The sequence below is a fragment of the Brienomyrus brachyistius genome, chromosome 16 (assembly GCF_023856365.1).
Source record: "Brienomyrus brachyistius isolate T26 chromosome 16, BBRACH_0.4, whole genome shotgun sequence".
Taxonomy (NCBI): Eukaryota; Metazoa; Chordata; class Actinopteri; order Osteoglossiformes; family Mormyridae; genus Brienomyrus; species Brienomyrus brachyistius.
This window is the reverse complement of record NC_064548.1, coordinates 10583747-10605571: the sequence shown is the minus strand read 5'-3', so window position 1 is coordinate 10605571 and position 21825 is coordinate 10583747. Positions and strand designations below refer to the sequence as shown.

At 43.3% G+C, this 21825-nt stretch overlaps 1 protein-coding gene across 2 annotated transcripts; it reads left to right on the top strand.

The window, feature by feature from the left end:
- The first annotated feature begins 5742 nt into the window (after window positions 1-5742).
- LOC125710050 (insulin-like growth factor-binding protein 2-A) lies at window positions 5743-21715 on the top strand. 2 transcript variants are annotated; one of them, XM_048979218.1, is made up of 4 exons: window positions 5743-6188; window positions 16594-16760; window positions 18675-18815; window positions 19413-21715. In XM_048979218.1, the coding sequence occupies exons 1-4, from the start codon at window positions 5828-5830 to the stop codon at window positions 19569-19571; spliced, it is 828 nt and encodes a 275-aa protein (XP_048835175.1). In that variant the 5' UTR covers window positions 5743-5827; the 3' UTR covers window positions 19572-21715. The 2 variants fall into 2 exon arrangements, with proteins under 2 accessions (XP_048835175.1, XP_048835174.1); XM_048979217.1 differs by having other exon boundaries at window positions 5747-6188; window positions 16591-16760.
- Window positions 21716-21825: the final 110 nt, after the last annotated feature.

The following is a 21825-nucleotide window of genomic DNA, read 5'->3' as shown; positions in this document are numbered from 1 at the left end:
CATTTGCATTCTAAATGTTTACGGTGGGGAGGCTGGAACCAATCCCATGCTTGACCGGGCATAAGGCTGGTATACACACTGAGCAGGATGCCAGTACGATTAAATACATTGTGATTAAATATGTATTGCGTGTATAACGCATAGAAATCAATAGAAGGAAATTTAAAACGCGGGCAAGTCGTCCCATCAAAGGCTGTAGAGAATAATTTCAAATTTTCCGAGTTTGTCCTGCGGGTTTCAGAATGGAATATTTCAAAGAGGCTTTGGATGCTTGCTCAAGCTTTAAACCTTGGAGACCACATAAAGTCCGTGGTCTGTAATGGGCCGCGCTGGCGGTCATCAGGGATCACTACTCAGGCCCTGTCAGCTGCACCTCCCAGCTGATTGCTTTTGTGGAACGTTTGTGTCTCATCCAAGACGCTTCTGAGGATAAGGGGAGCTTGCAGTCACTTTACCCTCCTTTCTCTGATCTAGTCAGGATAGAACAAGCTTGCAACATGACAAAGGAATACAGGCATTAATATTATAGTTCATATTTTTCTTAATAAATCTCTCACCGTAATTATGTAATATAAATGGTTTGCACCTGGCGGGGGCGGCATGGTGGTGCAGTGGTTGGCACTGTTGCCTCATACCTCTGGGACCCGGGTTCGAGTCTCCGCCGTGTGTGGATTTTGCATGTTCTCCCCATGTCGTCGTGGGGTTTCCTCCGGGTTCTCCGGTTTCCCCCCACAGTCCAAAAACATGCTGAGGCTAATTGGAGTTGCAAAATTGCCCATAGGTGTGCCTGTGTGAGTGACTGGTGTGTGAGTGTGCCCTGTGATGGGCTGGCCCCCCATCCTGGGTTGTTCCCTGCCTCGTGCCCATTGCTTCCGGGATAGGCTCTGGACCCCCCGCGACCCAGTAGGATAAGCGGTGTGGAAAATGGATGGATGGATACTTTGCGCCTGGCACACTTGTACAAAACACCACACATCTAAAGAACATTAAAAATGCCAAAAGTACTCGTTTCTAAGAACTCAACAATCTACATTCATTATGTCAAAAGTCCAAATCAAACTCTATATAACTTAAATGAAACTAATTGTTCAATGGAGATTGGTAAGAATAGGGGTCGGCCTCTAATTCAGCAGAGTAAAGGTTTATAGAAGAGGCTCATTGTGAATGAAGATAAAGATATTTCATAAAGTACTAAATAATTATGCACAGTAATTGGCCTTTATATCCATGAAGTATCTGCCTCCTTAGTGCAGTAGTAGTGTGTCAGTCTCCTAACCTGAAGATCCTTACGTGAGGCATGAGTTGATTTTGGGGAGGAATATCAGATGCTGTGCCAGTTATCAGAAGATCGTTGATTTAAATTGCAAGGTGGGTTGAGCAATTCCACCATTGAGCCCCTGAACAAGGCCTTTAACCCCCAATGGCACCAAGGCCTGACTGACCCAGATTTCTCAAATGTATGTGCCTGTTAAATAATCATACTAATTTGCCTTTTGGTTAACTGCATTCATTATTCCTGTAAAAACAATTGTATCAGGGTATCAGACTCTACCTAATTGTTCAGCATAAAGGAACAAAACAGGGTACAACGGAGTACAATCTGACAGGATATGACCTGAGCACATTTCTGATGGTCCCCATTGGCTCCAGATCCTTCGACGCCCATTGGCAGGGACTGAGAAAGGATTTTTGTCCAGGGCTCACCTGCAGGGGGCAGTGGGGGACAACGTACAGCCCAGTAACATGGACCCAACCCATGAACACAATCCCAGAGTGCAGAACAATGCATGCTCTCTGACTGAGTGGACTGGGCAGGAGTTATAGCCTTTAAATAGGATAGTTGCAGAATTCTCCAATCTCAGCACTTTTTTTTAACATCCGGACACAATAAGGCGACTGTGTATTTTGGCAATGTCCAAGGAGTTATGCAAGGTCTGCACTCAGTTGAAAGGAATGCAAATGGTTGCAGTTTAATGAACACAGGCAAATTATTGACACCCAGTGTGTCTGGAAAAGTTAATTAGGAGCTTGTAAGTTCGCACACTCTCGACATTCGGACGCTATGCAAATCATAATCTGTTCGACCTCGGGGGTCATGAGCTAGGAATATACAATGGCAGAGTAATTAGACTACAATTTGCCAAATCTACTATGAGTAATGATTGCCTTTGCAAAATGATGGAAAATGTGGATCGGGGTGTGCAAATGAAAAGTGAACACTGTGAAGATTGTAATTCTATCTATCTATCTATCTATCTATCTATCTATCTATCTATCTATCTATCTATCTATCTATCTATCTATCTATCTATCTATCTATCTGTCTGTCTGTCTGTCTGTCTGTCCGTCTAATCTATCTAATACATGACCCTCATTAATAATACTGGATGAAAAAATTGGGTTAAAAACAGTCTACCTTAAACTCTTTGGAAAGGGCCTTTTATTTTCATGGGATTATCTATAACTCATTATACAGGCCCGCCAACCATTCTGCAGACATGGAGATCTTATGGCAAGATCAGACGTCCTTGGATGTGAGGGCTTCCATTTCCATTTCAGCACAACACAGGTTTCCGGAGCTCTGGCCGGGACAGAAATAGCTGAGATACAGATGAATATGCAAATCCGGGCGGATCCTAGGCCACAAGGTAAACTGGGGTCTGCACCAGCACAGAACGAAAGGGATGTCAGACATTGCCTCACGTTTTTGGGCTGCGACGGCCCCCCAACTGGCAGCTTTATTCACACTAGCTGTCCGGGGAGATCAGCAAAGACCAAGGGTCAGTAAATAGCTTCTTTTCATCTGACCATGACATAAGGCCTCTTCCTTTACGAAAAAAAAAAAACATCTTCTCATCACTTAGCCATGGCTGTTACACAAAGAATAAGTAATAAAGAGAAAGAGCAGTGCAGACACCCATGTTTCCGAGCCATTTGACAGTACTTATGATTATTTACCGTGAAATGCCTACAGGGACAACAAACCGGCACTAAAATTATTATCTAAAATGCAGCTACATCTTTAAAAATGTCAAGCTGTATATTTTGTGTAGTGCAGCTGCAGGATTGACTGAAACAAATAGATTATGCACTTTTCGCGGGTCTCAGATTTTTATCTAAAAAAGGAAATCATTTTTTTTTTCTCTTTCTGGTTTGAGCCGGTCAGGGCAAAGCAATAACCCAGAGCGGGGTTTGGGTGAATTTGTGTTGTCATGTGATCACAAAGTTGCGCCTAGGGGGTAACCTGGTTAACGAACCCCAGCTGACTCTGGTTAGTCTCTGAGCCATTAGTGTTACTTAGAGGCACAGTTTGGTGGATTAGGGAGGGAAGGGGGGGGGAATGTTATGGCTTAGGGGAAGCTTTGCCATGTTGCCAGTCTGCTTGAGTTTAATGTCACTTGGTTTCTTCTTGTTCTAGAAGCTTTCAGTTACATGTTTGCTGCATTTCAGCTTGCTGTTTTTAAAGGGGTCTCATCCCATTTTTTGTATTGTGTTTTCATAAAATAAAGCCCTTTGTTTGTTAAGCCCCTGCTGTGCTGAGTCTTTGCCTGTTCCTGTGGCAACTCTTCTCATTACGCAAATTAGTTCTTTTCCCTCTGTTTGTGCCTTACCCAAAAACACAAAGTAAAGAAAATGTCTAAATCTAAAGTCTTCCAACGATAACATCGACAGAAACTATGCTCCTCCAACAAATGGGAACATAAATCTCCCAGCATGCCTTGGATCTCCTTCTCTACTTGGAGTGAACGAGCTCCAATGGCCTGCTGCTATTGGAAGGGTAAGATGTAAATAAGGCAGCATCGCTCTGATGATCTGTAGAGTCTGCTCGGGCATTCTCAACAAAGGACATTAAAAGTTGCCTCGCATTTAATGAGGGCTATAGAGTTGGAACTCTTGCAAGAGGAGTATAAGGGACTGTTAACAGATTTTCAGAACCGGCAAAGCCTGTTAGCGTTGGACACAGACCAAACGGACTCTGCGTAATACCTGTTGTATTTAAATCTGTGGTAATTGCACACGAAACAGCAACAGGTGAAACTCAGGCAGAGGCACAAGTTGGAATAGTCAGCATTCTGCCAATATGTCGGCTTGCCCACCCCTCCCCCCAAGGTAGATTTAGATGAGTATGGGAAGGGTGGGGGGGGCCTCCTTCAATTTGTGGCTCTCAGAATCCTCCGATACCCCCAAGGTCTCCCACAGACCAAAAACAGATGAATTTGATGCATCTTCGTTTTGTACATTTACATTGAATTTTGTCCAAAGCGGGTGAATAAAACATTACAGACGTATGGTTGTCGAGGAGTTGACTAGGCATAAGTGTAGCTAGGCTGAGCGTCCAATGAAGGCCCAGGTACAATGTTAGCAGACCTGGATCATCTTCCAACTACTTACAATGGTCAGAGCTGTGGGGGGAGCCTGTATCCCAACAGGGAGGCTGGGGTACAAACTGAATAATCTTTAGATAAAACTGCTCCAAGGTAATATAACAAGTGATATTGCTCTATAAATGCTTCACCACATGAATGCTAATTTAACACTATTGTCCATGGAGACATTCATTATACAACTGACAATGCTAAATAATTAAATAATAATAATAATAATAATAAAACTTCAGAACCATATATTAAAAATTTAAAGAACGCAAGACACAATTACTTAGGTTATCTAAGGAAGGTCCTACCATGAATCTATTCCATTCCTTTAAAAAAATCGGAATTCCATTAGTGATAAGACATCTAATACTTTCTAAGTATGAGAGCATTTTCCTTTTAATGATACTGACCAGTTGGTCTATAATCTATATTTATAAAACGTTTATAAAACATACGCTGGTACACACTTTTTTAAAATAACAGATATATACATATATACGGTTCTGCATAAACACTCCCACTGGATCCAAATTCCTTCTAAAACTGGCTTCTAAAAAGTGCCTTCTTCTAATAAATCCTCTAAGGTAAATCAAACTGCATACCATAAATATAAATACTATAAAATCAGTAAGCACCCACAAAACAAAATAATCCTCATTTATATCTTGTAGCTTGCTGGAGGGCGTTAGATTACACACTGAGTGGCTATTTCTGTATCCTTAAATCAACAGCTATTAGTCTCCGGGGCAACCGCGTCAGACTGCTGGGCACTGTGGTTTAATGGGGGCTTGTTTAGGGGGCTCGCGTGACACCTCCGCTCTCCGCCACAGTAATCAATAGGTAACATAGAGCCAAGGACCCAATTCGGCTGCAGTGTGCAGATTTAATGGAGTGTTGACAGATGTGTAAGGGGCATATTCACATATAACACAGCATCTTTCAGCGTGCGCTGTTTATCGATTTATTTTTGAGATTTCAAGTCAGAAAATAGCATATGGTTTTCTTGCAGACGGAATAACTCCAAAACATGCAATAATTTCTTTAAAAATACTGCTATATGCTATATTCTATATGTGTCCATTAATTTCAATCTACAGTATTCTGAAATTCAGAATGGTAATACGCTAGTACGTTATCAAGTTTCATACAAGAACAAGACCCAGTGGAAATGCTTCTAGTCTATTCTTCCCGAGCAAATTACATCAAAAGGTAATAAAATATCATTATTTGTTGCTAAATATTTAATATTTTGACCTTTTAAATTTAAACGTGCATTATTAGTCTTGTGATTTTTTTTTATATTAAAAAGTCTGTTTGGGCAAATTGGGCAGGCGGTAGGACCCCGCGGACACCTCCCTGAGACTTCACCTGTTCGCATACACAGCGGCACTTTTCCACCTGGACTTGCCCCCTTCAGCCCATATCCATTAGTCCCTCTGCCACCAGCAAATATGCTCTCGTACATAGGCTGCAGCGTGCTGCTGGCATCCCTGGCGTTTCCGGCCACCTTGATCGGGGAGGTGGTTTTTCGCTGCCCGAGCTGCACCGCGGAGAGGCAGGCTGCATGCCCGAAGCTCACGGAAACTTGTGCGGAGATCGTGCGGGAGCCCGGCTGCGGCTGCTGTCCAGTCTGCGCCCGACAGGAGGGCGACTTGTGCGGCGTCTACACCCCAAGATGCTCCAGCGGGCTACGCTGTTACCCGAAGCCGGACTCGGAGCTGCCCCTGGAGCAGCTGGTGAAAGGTCTCGGACGATGCGGACGCAAAGTGGAGGCAGAGCCCTTGGGAAGTGTTGATCACCCCGAGCAGAGTGGTGAGTTACCCAAGCTATGCATCTCACATCTGGGCAGTCACTGAGCCTTATAATTTCCATCCTGACATTCACTCATATTTTGCGCATCAATTCTATACATTTGCATCGTTACTTTCTTTCGGTGTGTAATACGGAATTTGCCCCCATGACGCCTGTACTCTATAACATATTCTGAAAAATGGGAAAGGAATGCACCTGACTTAGAAACCACAAAATAATATTCGTGCTAGCTTTTGATGTTCTTTTACTTGCTTCTGTAACATTGTACTGTTGCTATCACACCCCCAGTATTCAGCAATAACAAAAAAAAAATCAACAACAGTGTTATTAGTAATAATAATAATAATAATATCTAGAGACTAAATTTGGCATTCTCAGATTTGTCCATTTCTAGTGGATTTCCTTCACGTGTTAATAAATTACATGTCGGTAGTGAACTTATAATACACGTAAGCGACACTGCGCTCGCGATTTGCGTATATGCGGCCACCAGCTCGCTAACAGATCTATCTTTTGGCACCAGGAGGCAGAACTGCCACCCCTTAAACGCTGTAACCTAAAGCGACCCCTCCCACGAGAAGAGCAAACACTCACTGGATTTTTTTTCTCTGTGTGTTGACTTCTAAAGTATCAGCATGCCAGCCAGAAGCCTCTGTGAAGGCAGATCACTTTGAGTAGAGCCGTTAACTTTGGGTAGTTTTCCTTAACCATTTGAAATTCCCTGAAAAATGCTCTTTTTATGATAGTTGCACCAGATCTTAGAGATCACTATAGTGAGCCCTGAGCCCAGGGTGAGATAAAAAAGAGACCCAGTGAAACCGTGACCTTTTAGATGAATTCTGATAGAATTAATTGCTTTGAACCCCTAGCATTCTTAGTTCAGTTGAAAATGGATTTGACTTTAATGTCATGACTTTTATGACTTTCCAAGGAAATAAAGTGAAACAAGGTAATAGGATTTAGCAATGACTGGAATGGCGAACCTTTGAAGTTTGACCTACTTTCATGTGAATTTGCTGGAAAGTTTACCAGAGGCTGGCTAATTTCTTTTATCACGACGTGTTTTTGGGCATTAAGGGTAATGGAATGGACCAGAAAGTTGCCAGTTTAATTCATCTTGTTGTTGTTGCCTTGAGCAAAGTACTTAACACAATCCTAAAATGGATGCATCTGTCTTTAACAGTCTTTAAAGATTACAGCCTATTTTGGCTGCTCTGGATAAAAGTGCTTGCTAAGCAATTAAACAATCTGGTCTAAATAAGTGCACAAGCATGCTTTCACAGTCTTTATTGGATTACTTTAAGGAAATGTCAGTCGCACTGAATGATCATTGGAAGCGAGGTCTTGCTGGCTTACACAGAAAGGTACGTGTGTGGATGTTGTCCAGGTCTTAGTGGAAACAGGAGGAAGTAATCTGGCCCTTTTGTGGCCTGAAACAAATAGGTCACATCTCTGAAGAGAAGTGTTCTCCCAGGGAAGGCAGGAAGAGTGACCCGAAACGGAGACCTGCGAGCCCTCCGCGTGGTGCCCAGATAGAAACAGGCTGGCTGATGCTGGGCGTTTTGTGGAATCCGTAGGAGGTTCCGCAGTAGCCTGCCTTAATTCCCATACCTCACTGAAGAGGCTCAGGCAGCGAGGAATCCCAGGACACGGAGTTCCATAACCGGCCTCCCATACCCTCACCGTGAGATGCTGTGGAGGGAGCGAAGCCTGTCCGGAAAACTCTGCCAGGAAGAGCTGGAACAAATTCGACCAATTGCCGTTGAAGGCGTGATGAACAACAAAGCATCAGTCAATGAGAGTCCAAACAGTGACCCCCACAGTTTCCACATGCCATTACGTCATCACAACGGCTGCTTATAATGACTTGCTTACTTTCTCTCCACTACTCCAATCGACCTGTTCATCGCTGGTTATCATGTGTCACCGGGAAAATATACCCATCTCGTCCTTGTCCCCCCCGGTGGTGGCCCTAGTCCAGTCTATCAGAATTCTTGCAACCTTGGCCACCAAGGGGTAATGATGTTGTACGTCACTTTGTGCCATCATCTGGTCACATATGCACCCCCCCCAATCCCCCTGAATTCAAATTGCTCCTCGATGCACATTCTGGTGCCTACCTAAGGTTCCCTCCGTTGGGTTCCTTGCAGTCGCTCTTACCTTGACCTCCGCCCCCCCAAGAGCTAAAGCTGGAGCAAATAATTTCTTTTCTTTCTCTATTTATTTTTTTGAGCATTTTCCATGGGCTTGTCCTTTTCCAATCAAAGGGACACATTGTATTCCTGCTGCTTCAGGGCTGTCGGAGGCATCCAGGACTGAAACAGCATGAATCTGAGCAAGCCCATTCAAGCCTCACCCGGTGTCTATCCCTCGCCTCTGCTTCCCTTCGTAGTCTCCCTTTCACACAAAGTGGCAGTAGAAGTCTCTGAGAGGGCAGTACAGCGTACTTCAGTTTCTAGGCTGCTGCTGTTCTTGAGAAAAGGTTATATTGCACATATGGCTCTTGACCTTGTACATGTGAACAGTCATTTTGAGGATTCATTGATCTAGTTTTAAGGCGAAATCATATTAGAGATATTTTTTTCTGAATATACTAGATTCTGATGGTAGAATTTGAAAAAGTGGAAGTAATTTGAATTGAGTTGGACTAAGTCGAAATGGATTCCTGGGTCCTTTTATCCTCTGACGTTTTTCAGTCACTCAAATTCTGCTCAGACGGAGGAAAAGATCAAAGCTACCAGTTCTGCAGCGCTATGGAGAAATGTTCCTGTGAAGTCCTGTGTTCTCTTCTACCTGAGTGCACATTTTTTTGTCCTTTTAGTTCACAGGAATGTTCAATCCTAGTGCATGAAATGGAAGAGGGTCCTGGACCACGATTTTTTTTTCTTTCTTTTTTCAGTATTTCTCTCTCTCCCCCTCTCTCTCTCTCTCTCTGTCTCTCTTCCTCTCTTCCTCTTTCTCATGTGCTCTGTAATTACCTTTGGAGCCCTGTGGGGTACATTGTACTGTGGCTTACTCCTGGCTCCTTCCTTCTGACTCCCCCACGAGGGGCCTAATTAGTTGTATGGGAGGTGGGCAGGAGTTGAGGTGAACAAGTGTGATGCCACGACGTTTGCGTGTCAGGACTCGTACCCTCTCCTTAAATCTCCTTGCTTTCTGGCCAGCATAATTTACAATCCAAAAACCAATGAGGTGTCAAGCCGTCAAAGGGGGGGGGGGGGGCAGGAATTCTTGCTGTGTCCCTGGGACATCAGTCAAGCACCCCCTGCTGGCTGGAAAAGTGATGGCAGAATGTCAGAAGGCCAAACTTCAATGACGTTTCAGCAAAAACTCCCAGGACTCAGACCTGACTGTGCCTTCAGCATCAATATAGGAGAGTGGTGTGGTTTTTATTTATATATTTTTAGTGCAACCACTTAACAACTTTACAGTTGTACTCTTCAGAATGTGGGACAGTATCAACTGTGTATATTCTGGGGTTTAGAAGAGGCATAACTGGCTTGTTGTGACAACTGGCTTTGATAGAAACATGCTCACATAGACACATATGCAGTTTATTGTACCAAGCTTGGTGTATATATAGTGTTAGGGAGTGTATTGAATAAAATAAATATCCTGGGAATGTAGTGTGAATTCAGGTCAAACGCGACAAAGCGAATTCTAAGCCCTGACTGCGGATTTGAAAAGGGTCTCTGTATGAAATGCTTATTTAATTTTTCACACCAGGCAGTTTTACAGGAGTCATTTGAAGTCATTTTGCATTAAGTAAGAGCTCCGCCATGTGCACTCTTGTAATGGTTGACACGCAAGAAGAAATCGCAGTTACCCAAATGCGTCATGCTTCGAGTTTCGGTTTACCGATAATTACATGTTGTTTTAGTGATTTTAAGGAACATTGACAGAACAATAGAGGCCACCTGTCATTTTGGCACTGAAAAAAAGTATTGAAGTGCAACCTATGTATGCTACCCAGAACACTTCAGCATAACACTGATGTTTTTTTCACTCCATGGCCAATCACTGACTAGTCATGCTGCTTCGCGTTTGGGCTTGAATTTTAAATCCATTTTCCACAAGGAACTGACAGGTTCAGCTTTAAATACATGATATTCTATAAAAGATAGGCACACCTTTTTGAGATATTCTTTGTGCTGAAAGCCTTTCTTTATTTATATAAGGGGGGGGGGGGGAGTAGAATGATTTCAAGGGCCCATAAGTGACATTGGGCTTAAATAATTTAGAATGTAATCGGATTGGTCTGGGTTGGGTGTCCAGTATGATATGCTTTTAAGGGGTCCCTGCCTAGACTTGGTAGAATAGCACAAATTATTTAATAATACATGTAATTGACAGTGACCGAATATTTCAACCTCCGCTTACTTTGCACACGGGTGCAAGATGCACGGCTAAATCAGATTCTAAGCTGACAGTGTGTAAAGATGTGACAATCTGGAATGTCTTCAAGTTTCTGAGCATCTGAATGGGAGCAATAATCACCATTATTATGCTCCTTTGTCAATTAAAGAACTACCTGGTTGCAGGTATTTTTCAACATGAAGGGAGCATCACGGCCTTGAATGAGGATGAGATATATTTACATGCAATAGTCCTCTCATTTACCACCTTGAAGCAAAGTTAACGGAACTCCAGCCTTGTACATTTAATCACTGTGTTAAAATATCAATAGCGTGTCAATCATTGACAGAGGTAGCGCTCTCTTCATTTTTTTGGAGTTTGCAAAGCAGCACAGATTTTAATGCCAACATACATGTGCAAGTTCTGTTCTGCTGTAGCCAGTGGCAGGGATTGAGATGCTCATATATCAAGATAAGAGATGAGTTTTTCTGGGCTTGCATTTAAATTTAGTTTAATGGATTCTGCTGGATCATCAGTTTAAGTTCCAAGACTGGGTGATTTATTATTTTACAGTGTAGGCCATCTCTATTTACAGTTTTTTGGCATGGGATAGGAAGAAAAACGCTAGCGGCAGGTACAGGTTAATCTCCTCTAATTAAACACTAATGTGCTTTCTCCTCGTTAACAAGGAACAGAAGAGTGCTTCTGTTTAAAGTTGGGTACGCAAGTCAACAAACATTAGTGCCAACCAAGGTTGGTGAACGATTGGCTCCCATCCTCTCCTGTTGATTGTGAAAATTTTCTCAGGAATACACTGGCATGCCTAGAAGTGATGGTTGGGGCCCAATCAGAGAACTCAGATTCAGCAGCTAGCTTCAATGCCGTTTCAACATGCTCAGTTGGCCAAAACAGCGGCAACCCGGGATCAACCATGTCCGACAGGCAGTTACTGACAGCTTGGCCTAAAATCAGATTGGTGTGTCCTAGGCTTTGAACTGCACTTGCTTCACTTGATTGGCTGAGGCATGACATCATCATGGATGGGGCGCGTGCGTCATTGATTGGAACTTGGGGAGGCTTTGGGACGGGCTTTGATATTGATCAGACATATGCTGATAGCACTGATTTCAGTGCAGGACACTCTGTGCTACCACCCTGATCCCAGCATGCAGAGGACTGACCCTTTCTGTTGAGTCAGGTTTCCTCCATCAAGCAGTTATGTGTTACTCTTGGACACAGCGGAGATTATGTAATAGAAGGAAACAAAGAGCCTTCAGGCTCAGCGGAGCATGATTTACCTGATCCTGTCGACGTCTTTCCACAAAATCGCTGGAAGGGATCCAGCGGAGATCGGCTTGAGTCACTGAATGCTGGCGGACTAAGGAGGGGATAGCTTCTTCTACTCCTCTGTGATTTACTTTTGTTTTGGTATGTCTGCATAGAATGATAGAATACTATCAACCTTTCAACCAAGAGTACCCGTCAAAAGTTTTGACACACCTACCCAGAGAAAGCTCTATTTACTATTCTATACATTTTAGAATAATTACACAAACATCAAAACTCTGAAATAACATATATGGATTATGCAAGGTAAAAGTAAAAAAAAATGTTGGGGGAGGGGGGTGGTACTGTGGATTGGGACTCAGGACACTCTGGTTCAAATTCTGTGGTTTGCAGAGTGATCCCACCATTGGGCCCCTGAGCAAGACCCTTAACCCCATTTGCCCCAGGGACTGGCTGACCCTATTGTCTCCTCTACGCCAGTTTCATTCTCCTGGGATGCTTTTCCAGGTCCCACATATGCTGAGCTCTCATTGGCTGCTGTTCCTTCAGTCTTTGGTCAAACACCTTGAAAACCATCTCTACTGTGTTTAGGTTAGGCGGCCAGGTCATGTAATGTGACACTATCACTCTCCTTTGTATGCGGTTTGGCGTGTCTAGACTTTTGACTGGTATTGCAGTGCATCAAAGGATACCAGAGGCATGAGCTACTCTTGTGTATCTATACCAGTACACAAGTTGATGAGTTTTGATGCTCTTAAAAACCCATTATACGAACCTTTGCTATGGGTTGAAATACAGTCCTATTCTTTAGTTGTATGTTAAAATCTCCATAGTTTTGTGGTTCATACAGTGTAATTTATTATAGCGCTTCAATGTGATTATCCACCTCTCTGCGCTCGAGTAGTTAGCAGGGCATTTCAGCCTCAAAAATTTATGCAGGTGGCTTGCCTTTTGTTTTATTATTCTCCTGGGTTCTTTTTAAGTGCTCTTTTTTTTTGCCACAGGAACTCAAGAGTTTTCTTGTGATTTATGAATTTCAGTTGATATGGCCTTCAACCGTGTCTTCTGCCTATCCCCCTTCTGCCTTAGATGTTGTAAACATGGCCGTAAATGCAGATAAGGACACGGTGCTCTTGGGTCGAGCCACTTGACCCATCCGAAAGTCACCCTGAAGTGCCTGAGGCTCAGCCAAACCCTGTAATAGCTAGTACACCAAGCACCGAGGAACTGGTACTACGGCTTCTGGAAGTCTGCCAGTCCCAGCGGTATTCCAATTTAACGGTTAGTGAAAGAACTTGAGAAATACTGGACATTTAACTGGAGCACCAGCATAAGGAAACTTTTTATATTATTTATTTATTTTTTGCATCTCTTCGTTGGGTTGGGTCCTCAAAAGACCCCATCTTACATAAGCAGGCATCTACGTAGTCCTAGTAAACTGCTCCAGGGTCGGTATTTTTCTGCCATAACATTTTCTCTCGGCAAACTTGACCTCTGCCCCATTTGTGGAAAAACAGCTCTTCTGCCCACCCCAGCCCATCCCTTCTTTTTGATGGTAGAGTTCATAGGGATGGTACAAAGCTGATTCCTTCAGTGTTTATACTTTCAAGAAATTGAAGTTTGTGTAAGTGTTCTCATGTCTGTGCTGTGCCTCAGTGGGAAAAGCGGCCGGGGGCAGGGCTGCAGGGAGTTTAGGGGGATGGGGGTGGGGTTGGATTGAAGGGGGGGGTGCCCTTTGTGGCCTCAGAGCAGGATAGTGATAAAAATGCAGGCTTGAAACATACCTTGAGAGTTGAGGCTTTTTCGTCTATGGATTGAAGTTGGCTTGTGATGATTTCTCCATAGCTGTGTATTTCATCATGTTTAGTAGAATATGGAGTATATTTGTTGGAGTTTCTTCCCTCTGCAGACTACATCTGTCTGATCACGTGCAAAGTTGGGGATGCTGTACAGTTCACCTCATTGTGAAGCTGCCAACTGGAAGGGCCGAGCTCTCAGTTCCTCCTGTGTCTGGACGACACTTGATATTGGAGCAAGCCAGCTGGAGCTGGAGGTGTCCAGGCAGGTGTGGAGATGCAGAAGCACAGATTCTTAGGATGCAGTGTAATGCCAGGTGCTGGCTGCAGCATGAATAGGGTCCTGGAGAAAGTCGCTTAAGGAAGCAAGCACTGTTCTTAGTCCTTTTATGTTTAGTTGGGTGTCAAACAGTAGATGGAGGTTTCATGCCTCGATTTCTCTTTATTCTCCTCTGACGTCTGTCACTAAAGTGAGACAGTGGAGAGCACTGATGGAGGATGTGGCTTTGGAGACACGTAACCAGCGAAGCAAGGCCTTCAGCGAAGACTATTCCACTGAAAAACACTTAGCTACAAATATCTTTATATGAAAAATATGACTGTAGGTGTGAGTACACTGTCGGCAAGCCTCATATTTGAAATACGTAGTGATTTTCAGTTATGACAGCATCTTTTCTTTAGTTTGAAACAGTATGAAATCTCGGTAACACTTTACTTAAGCCAATGTTTTTAGTAATTTATAAATAGATTTGTGATGCATTATAATGCATTAATAAAGCATTATAAACATGACTATAAATATTTATAAAAATGCGCAACACATTATAGCCATGTTTCATCTAAAATGCACCTTTATAGTGCAATATAAAAGCACTCAATTCTTAAACAAACCGTTATAATGAATTATGTATGTATCTATAGAGGAGAGTTTCATAGAGCATTCATAATGCATAATGCACATGGGTATAATATGTTATGCCTTTTGATGAATAATTATAGCCATGTTTATAATGTTTTATAAATGCATCATTATTTGTTATGAATGTGTTTATAAATTACTATGAATGAAACGATGAATCGCGAATCGGTTAAAAATCGATGTTCATGTATGTCTGATGTGGAAAATGAATCGCTACTTTAGCAGTACTTAACAGTACTTTTAACAGAAAAATTGGTGTAATAATACATTTGATTTCATGACGTCAGATGTCACTGCGTATTCACGTCGACGTCATACGTCGGCTTTTGGTTTTGACTGAATGCGAGATGGCGGGCGAATTTGAAATTGTGGACGCGTGGCCGGGCGGCGCGTGCCGCAGTGGTTAGCGCTGCTGTCTCACAGCAAGAAGGTCCTGCTTTCTGCCTCAGTTCCTTTCTGTGTGGAGCTCGCACGCTCTGCCCGGTTTTGCCGGGGGCTCCGGTTTCCTCCCGCGGTCCAAAAGCATGCAGGATCGGTTGATTGGTCAGGCTAAATTGTCCATTACAATACATTATGAAGGTGCATTATCGACGAGAGCTTCATAAAGCATTCATAATGCATAATAATATATGGTACATAATATATAATGCTGGGGCGGCATGGTGGTACAGTGGTTAGCACTGTTGCCTCACACCTCTGGGACCCAGGTTTGCGTCTCCGCCTGGGTCACATGTGTGTGGAGTTTGCATGTTCTCCCCATGTCGTCGTGGGGTTTCCTCCGGGTACTCCGGTTTCCCCCCACAGTCCAAAAACATGCTGAAGTTAATTGGAGTTACTAAATTGCCCATAGGTGTGCATGTGTGAGTGAATGGTGTGTGAGTGACTGGTGTGTGAGTGTGCCCTGCGATGGGCTGGCCCCCATCCTGGGTTGTTCCCTGCCTCGTGCCCATTGCTTCCGGGATAGGCTCCGGACCCCCCGCGACCCAGTAGGATAAGCGGTTTGGAAAATGGACAGATGGATGGAATATAAAATGCTATAATGGAGTATGTTTTCTGTAAATTGTTATAGCCATGTTTATAAATCTTTATCATTGCATCACACTGCATTTCGAAGGTATCTATAATGCACATTACATGAGCATACATTTGTGAATTGATTGCTAACTGGGAACTAAAGTAATATATACTGTAATAAATAGTGTTTCTTTAGCCAACATTTGAAATCTTTATTAAATACCTAAATTATAACATTTCATTTTTTCTTTAGTTTTTTTCTTACGGCGACTGTGTGTATGTGTTTCATATCTCAGTCCGAAAGCACGTAAGGTGAACTAAGGTGATTTGTGAGTGTTCATCAACACACTGCCATCTCAAGCATACGTGTTACCTTCTGAGGAACATGCTCATTCAGGAAGGGTAGATAGAGCAAAGGAAACATTGGTGGGTCACATGAGTATACCCCCCCCCCACACCACCACTCCCAAAATCCCAAAAACGATTTGTCTAGCACTGCAAAAAATAAAAATAAAAAACTGCCTTGATGGGGATGACAGGAAGGTTGTGTTTGTCAATGTTTAATTACAAGGTTAAACTTTTGGGATTTTACGGTGAACTTATCTGCTTTCCTGTGCAAATGCTGGGAATGTTGTATTGACTTTAAGGGGCCTGTCAAAATCTAGGGTCACATGGTGGATTTAAGACCTCCAAAACCCTGTACTGCATAAGGGGAAGGAAAAAGGATGGATAGATGTAACATTCTTTTTTGTATCATTCATTAAAATTTCTTTCAGGTATTTCTGTTTTTGGATGTTAGCTTATCTGACAGATTACAGCACCTCAGTGCATATGTACTATAGGATAAGCCATGTGACCTGGCTGCTGCATGACAGATCACGCCATTCCTGGTACCTGAGTCCCATTGTTCGATCTGCATAACAGAATGCTGATTATATGAGGCGAGTCAGTACTTGGTCTTCTACCAAGACATGCAAGCCTCAATGCTTTCTTTTGATGCTTCAGTCTGGCAATATGCTTGGATGCCCAGCAGGGGAAGTGCTGGACCAATCCGTGATCAGCCTGACGGAGGGCTCATCTGAGAGGAGGCCCACCAAAGACGACCCCAAGAAGAACGCGGTCCGGCACCACCGACAGGAGCTGAAGACCAAAATGAAGTCCAACAGAGCAGAAGAAGTCAAAATTCCCCCTGTAAAGCTGGTGAGTCCACATTCAGCGAGGTCGCCCGTGGGGTCAGCTATAGGGGACAGTCCTTCAGCTGAAGATGACTTTTGAAAAATGTGAGTGGATGCTTCTTTGTAGCCAACATTGGTTGAAGAAGCCTTTATAAGTGTATCAAATGCCAAGGTTACCCCTGCCTAAGACCTGCAATAATCTAGCACACCAGTGCCCTCTTCTGGTGTTGTTTACATACACACATGAAAGTTGGGTAGCCACTCAACTCCTGAAGCAGCTCTATGCTTCAAAAAGAGCTGTAGGCAAATATCCAGGCTTTGGGTATTGGAAAAATCTGTTGCAGCGAAACATTCATGCTAAATGCTTCCATTACCATTAAAATTTCCAGGATTGTGTTCTGTAGTTTTCCGGTTACGTATCCCAATTTTGTTGCCTTTAACACCTAACAAAATGAGGCTTTTAAGAGCTACATAACTGGCAGAACATAAAATCTTCCAATTAATTTATAACAAAATTGTTAACTTGTTCTTTTACAGCAGGGCAGTGTTAAACCTTGTCAAGTAATGATTTTCTTTGCTAATCATCACCTGCGAATATCGATTTCGAAGAGCTAGTTTGGACTAGTTGGAAATGCACTGTAATCCTTGTATGGAATCTGCAAATGCTTCAAACCTGCTAAACAGTTGGTTAAAAAAAAAAAGAAGATTTTCCCACACAAAAAAGTAGATGAGTGACTATTAGCACGTACCAACATTAATAATAATTAGGATGGTGAAATGACCAGATGCCAAGTAGGGTAACCCAAAAAGAATTTTCCCCCCTTTTTCAGGGGAAGGTTTCCATAAATTACAGACATCCATTAGACAGTATGTCATGAAATCTTAATAGGACTTTTTGTGAGTTTTCATAGCATGTCAGATTACATCACGTCTGGAAGCGGCCGTGCAACACTGCGACGCGATTGGGTGGTTTCCATCCGTGTGATATGGATAAGGTCCTGGCCGCTGCCCAGGTCTAGGCAATCTCTCATCCTGATCCAAGGGCAGAGTAGCCTCTGTCAGAGGGCCTCTTTGATGAAGGGGGTCTCGCCACATGGAGCAGGGGGCCAAATCCCCTAGGGCAGTGGTTTCCAACCTTTCCTGTTTCTTGTGATGAGAAATATTGCCAATGCATTAATATAAACACATTTTAATTTGGTTTTACAGCCAAACTAAGTAATTTTATTTGAATGTAACTCAAAAAAAAATTCACTCCATTATGTCCACCGAAATTCTTTATTTCTCGGTTTATGACATTACTCTCAAAACAGAAGATGAATGTTTAATACAAGAAATATCTACATCTAAAAGGTATTTGGCGAATGGCTCTAAAATCAGAATCCTGACAACCATCAAACGTGCTTAATAACTAAAACGACCCTAATTTTAAGGGATTAGCCTTCAACAAAATAGATCTATTGCAACTTCCGTTATTTTTTAACAATGAGTGACACAGTCTATAAAACAAAATGAACCAAGTCACAGTGATTCCTCACCTTTCCCCTCCGTCAGCTTCTCTCTGAGATGTTGCAAACTGAATGGTTTGAATTTAGCTATGAATTCTGGGATTCGGTGTATCGCCAAGACCGGTGCCGTCATACTGTTTGCAACCAGGAAAAAATACTGTTGGTGTCAATTAAAGATCTTCAGTAAACCCCTACTTTTAACTCACAAATTATATGGATATCACGTTTAGAAAAAAGATATTGAACTGTAAAAATTCAAAATTGACTACTGCCCAGCCCTAGGTTGAGCAGTGTTGTATTTTCTTCTATGCTTTTCGATTAAATCCTGTAGCCCCTCCCCTTCATCATTGTTGATTGCTGTGCCCCCCGGTTTAGAAGCACTGCACTAGGTGACTCCCTGGAGCCAGTCCTGACCACTTCATTTGGGTCCACAGAGCCAATGCCAACAAGAGCTGGACCAGGTTTTGGAGCGCATCTCTAAAATGCCCTTCAGTGAGAACAGGGGCCCCCTGGAAGATCTGTATTCCCTGCATATTCCCAATTGTGACAAGAGGGGGCAGTACAACCTGAAGCAGGTAAGGTCCTGCCTAAGCCTTTGGTCTTTGGTTCAGCGGCGTACTAACTACTGACTAAATAAAAACAATTTCAAACTAAATAATTACAGCAGGATTCTAAAGATTCAAACTTTATACAGATATTTCCTTTGTCACGTTGAATAACTTTTTCACTAGTTGAATTGCTTTTAAAATCAGAAAGACGAAGTATGAGAAAGCAGTTAAATCTAGCTTCTTTTATTTAAAGTGAAACAAGGACAACAGGCCAGTGAAATGAGTGAAGTGCTTCGTTATTGTGATGTGCAGGCTGTTTCCAAAGCCACTCTCTAATTGCTATAACTGTCACTTTTTGTTCTTTGTCATTGAGGGAAAAAAATCATTTTTTTTTTGCACATTTGGCGCCACTGAATTAAACTGTATCCCAGTCTATTGTGACCTCATTTTCTCGGCACTCAGTGGGGGGCGACAGAGTATGCCCTTACAAATGAACCAAATATCAGATGTTGTTAGTGTAACATGACACCCGAGCTCTGCCCCCCCCCCCCCCCAGGCTCCTCTACCTGAATGACAATGATAATATTCCTCACTGACCTCCACATCCCATGTTGTGTATTTCAGTGCAAGATGTCGGTGCACGGACAGAGGGGTGAATGCTGGTGTGTCAATCCCCACACCGGACGGCAGATCCCAGCGTCCCCCATGGTGAGAGGGGATCCCAATTGTAGCCAGTACCTTGGAGGGCCGGAAACAGAGCCCCCTGTCTCCCCACAGAAATAGCCGGACCCTGATCCCGTCACCCTAAGGGAGCCTTGAAAAAAAAAATCAAAAAAAAAGGAGATGGAAGAGCCAGGATTTCAAACAGCTAAGCGAGTTACAGATGTGTGTATGTGTTTGTGTGCTTGTGTTGTCTTCTTTGGTATAAAATGTATTCGATCAATCCTCAGTAATATTGCAAGTTAACAGAACCGAGTGTTCATGTCATGGCATATTAAAGCAAGAAAAATAAAAAGTAAAACAAAAATAAACATGAAGGATTAAGCAGGCAAAGAACTACCAATTAGAGAGCATTATCGAAAACGTTGGCATTGACTCTTTTCAAATGCAGATGTGATAAGACTCGACATACACCAGAGTATGGCTGGCTTCGCAGTACGCTGTTTGCAGACAGGGGGTATGAAAGCACACCCTTCAGGCATCTGTACTTCGTGCATTTGGCTGTGTTGTCATTTCAGCAACCCAGCTTTCCGTTTTTGTTGGTGTTGCTGTCCAGGCCAAGTCGCTCCTCTGCTTATTCAACTTTTAATCTCTCGGCTTCTCAATAAATGTGTGCTCTGTGCCAGACAGTCCCGTTTAGCCTGGTTTTCTATAGATTTTTCTGGAATTCTGAAGACTTTTCTACCTTCTCTGTGTTGGGACACTTCACTTGCCCACCCCCACTCGCGCACACACACACACACACACACACATTCCCATACACACCTCCTTCAGCGTAGCTATGCTGCCCCCCATGGCCTTGACGTGCACCCCCCCCCCCCCCACTAGGATTGGTCCCATCCTCAGAGAGCGCCCTGCTGTGTGCCAGCTCTGTTGCCAGGGATTGTGGGGCGGCACGGAAAGCATGTCGCTTGGAAAGACCTCGTTCCCCCTTCGCCCGGTCGCTCCCCGCACCCAGCCATGTGACACCATCCTGGGGAGGGATGGAGAGGGTGGCTTTACTAACAAAGTGCTGACAGAAGGCGAGATTAGGACCGGAGCCCAACATTGACAGATGCGATATTACATGGGTTTGACTTGATGTAAATATAGCCTTTGCAAATCCACAACCGGTATCGGCAGGCCCAGGACGTGGCATTGCCCAGGACTCCCTGGGGTGACTCTAACATACTTTTGGACCTTTCTGAAATGACAAATTTAAGAAAGAGTCTTTAATACCCCAGAAAGTTCACAGGGCCCCATCCAAGCAGTCTTCACAATGCCTGCATTCCAAAACAATCAAGCTCCCTATTTACATGCTCATACATCCGGAGTCTTATAATCATTGCAGTAATTTTTAAATGAAAATGATATGGTCCTGACTCTTCCGCAGCTGAAATTTTCAAAAGCTCTTAAAAGTACTAATAATAAGGCCTAAGCAATTATAATTCTGAAACAAAAGTCACGGACCTTATACTGGCCAGCTGTAGCTTCTCTGTGAATGGTCCGCTGTTGACTTTTCACGTAGGCTACTCATCGAATGAACGATAAACCCGGCACACAATATGTCCGCATTGTCCCAGTATGTGTCTGCGGGGCAGCGCATTTTTCCTGATTAGATTTCCAACTTAATGGGGTCTCTCAGTGTGACACCCGAAGTTGCAGTTATTCACACAAGCGCGGCTCTTGTGGGGACTGAGACCTGCCGGGAAGTCAGGTCCATTTCGACCGCAACTGTTTGGGCGGGTGCCGGCATGTTTCCCTTTCCCTCCCCGGTTGTACAGTGAATTTTCCGGTAGTTTGAGCTTGGCCTAGTTTGGAGACAAAGCGAGTTCTGCGCTTGTGGCCGGCAGGGTGGGGCAAGGCGAGAGTATTCACCATCTGCTGGTGTGTAAAACCAGCGTCAGGCATCAGACCCGACTTTGTGTTGGGACAGTGTCACACCAGTGACATGGGGAATTTCGACAGTGAAGCGAGAACGCCAGGTGCCCTACTTGTTGCTTGCTTGCCTTGCTTTCTCTGCAGTGTTTGGAAAAGACGACATGGGACGATGCACAATACCTTGGTTTATATAGGGCCACCTCAGCGAAGTCACATTCGTGTTACATCTGCATTTAAATGGAAAAGCATAGCTATTAAAGAAAGTTACATATGTATGAGAAGACATATTCATTTGGTGTAAGTCTTGTCCTGATATGCAGTATATCATTAAACAGATATTACCTGTGTTCTTGTGGCCGATGTCCTTGCTTTTTTTATATTTGTAAAATATCAAAGTTTAAAAAAAGACAAATGTATCTCTTCTAACAAAGAAAAAGCTGAACAAAGGATGTTCTTC

Excerpts from the sequence above, each read along its gene's own strand:
- LOC125710050 (XM_048979217.1), top strand. The coding sequence starts at position 5,828 with ATGCTCTCGTACATAGGCTGCAGCGTGCTGCTGGCATCCCTGGCGTTT. Across the intron at positions 6,189-16,590 it reads TGATCACCCCGAGCAGAGTG|CAGGGGAAGTGCTGGACCAA; the intron begins GTGAGTTACCCA and ends TTGGATGCCCAG. Across the intron at positions 16,761-18,674 it reads AAATTCCCCCTGTAAAGCTG|AGCCAATGCCAACAAGAGCT; the intron begins GTGAGTCCACAT and ends TTGGGTCCACAG.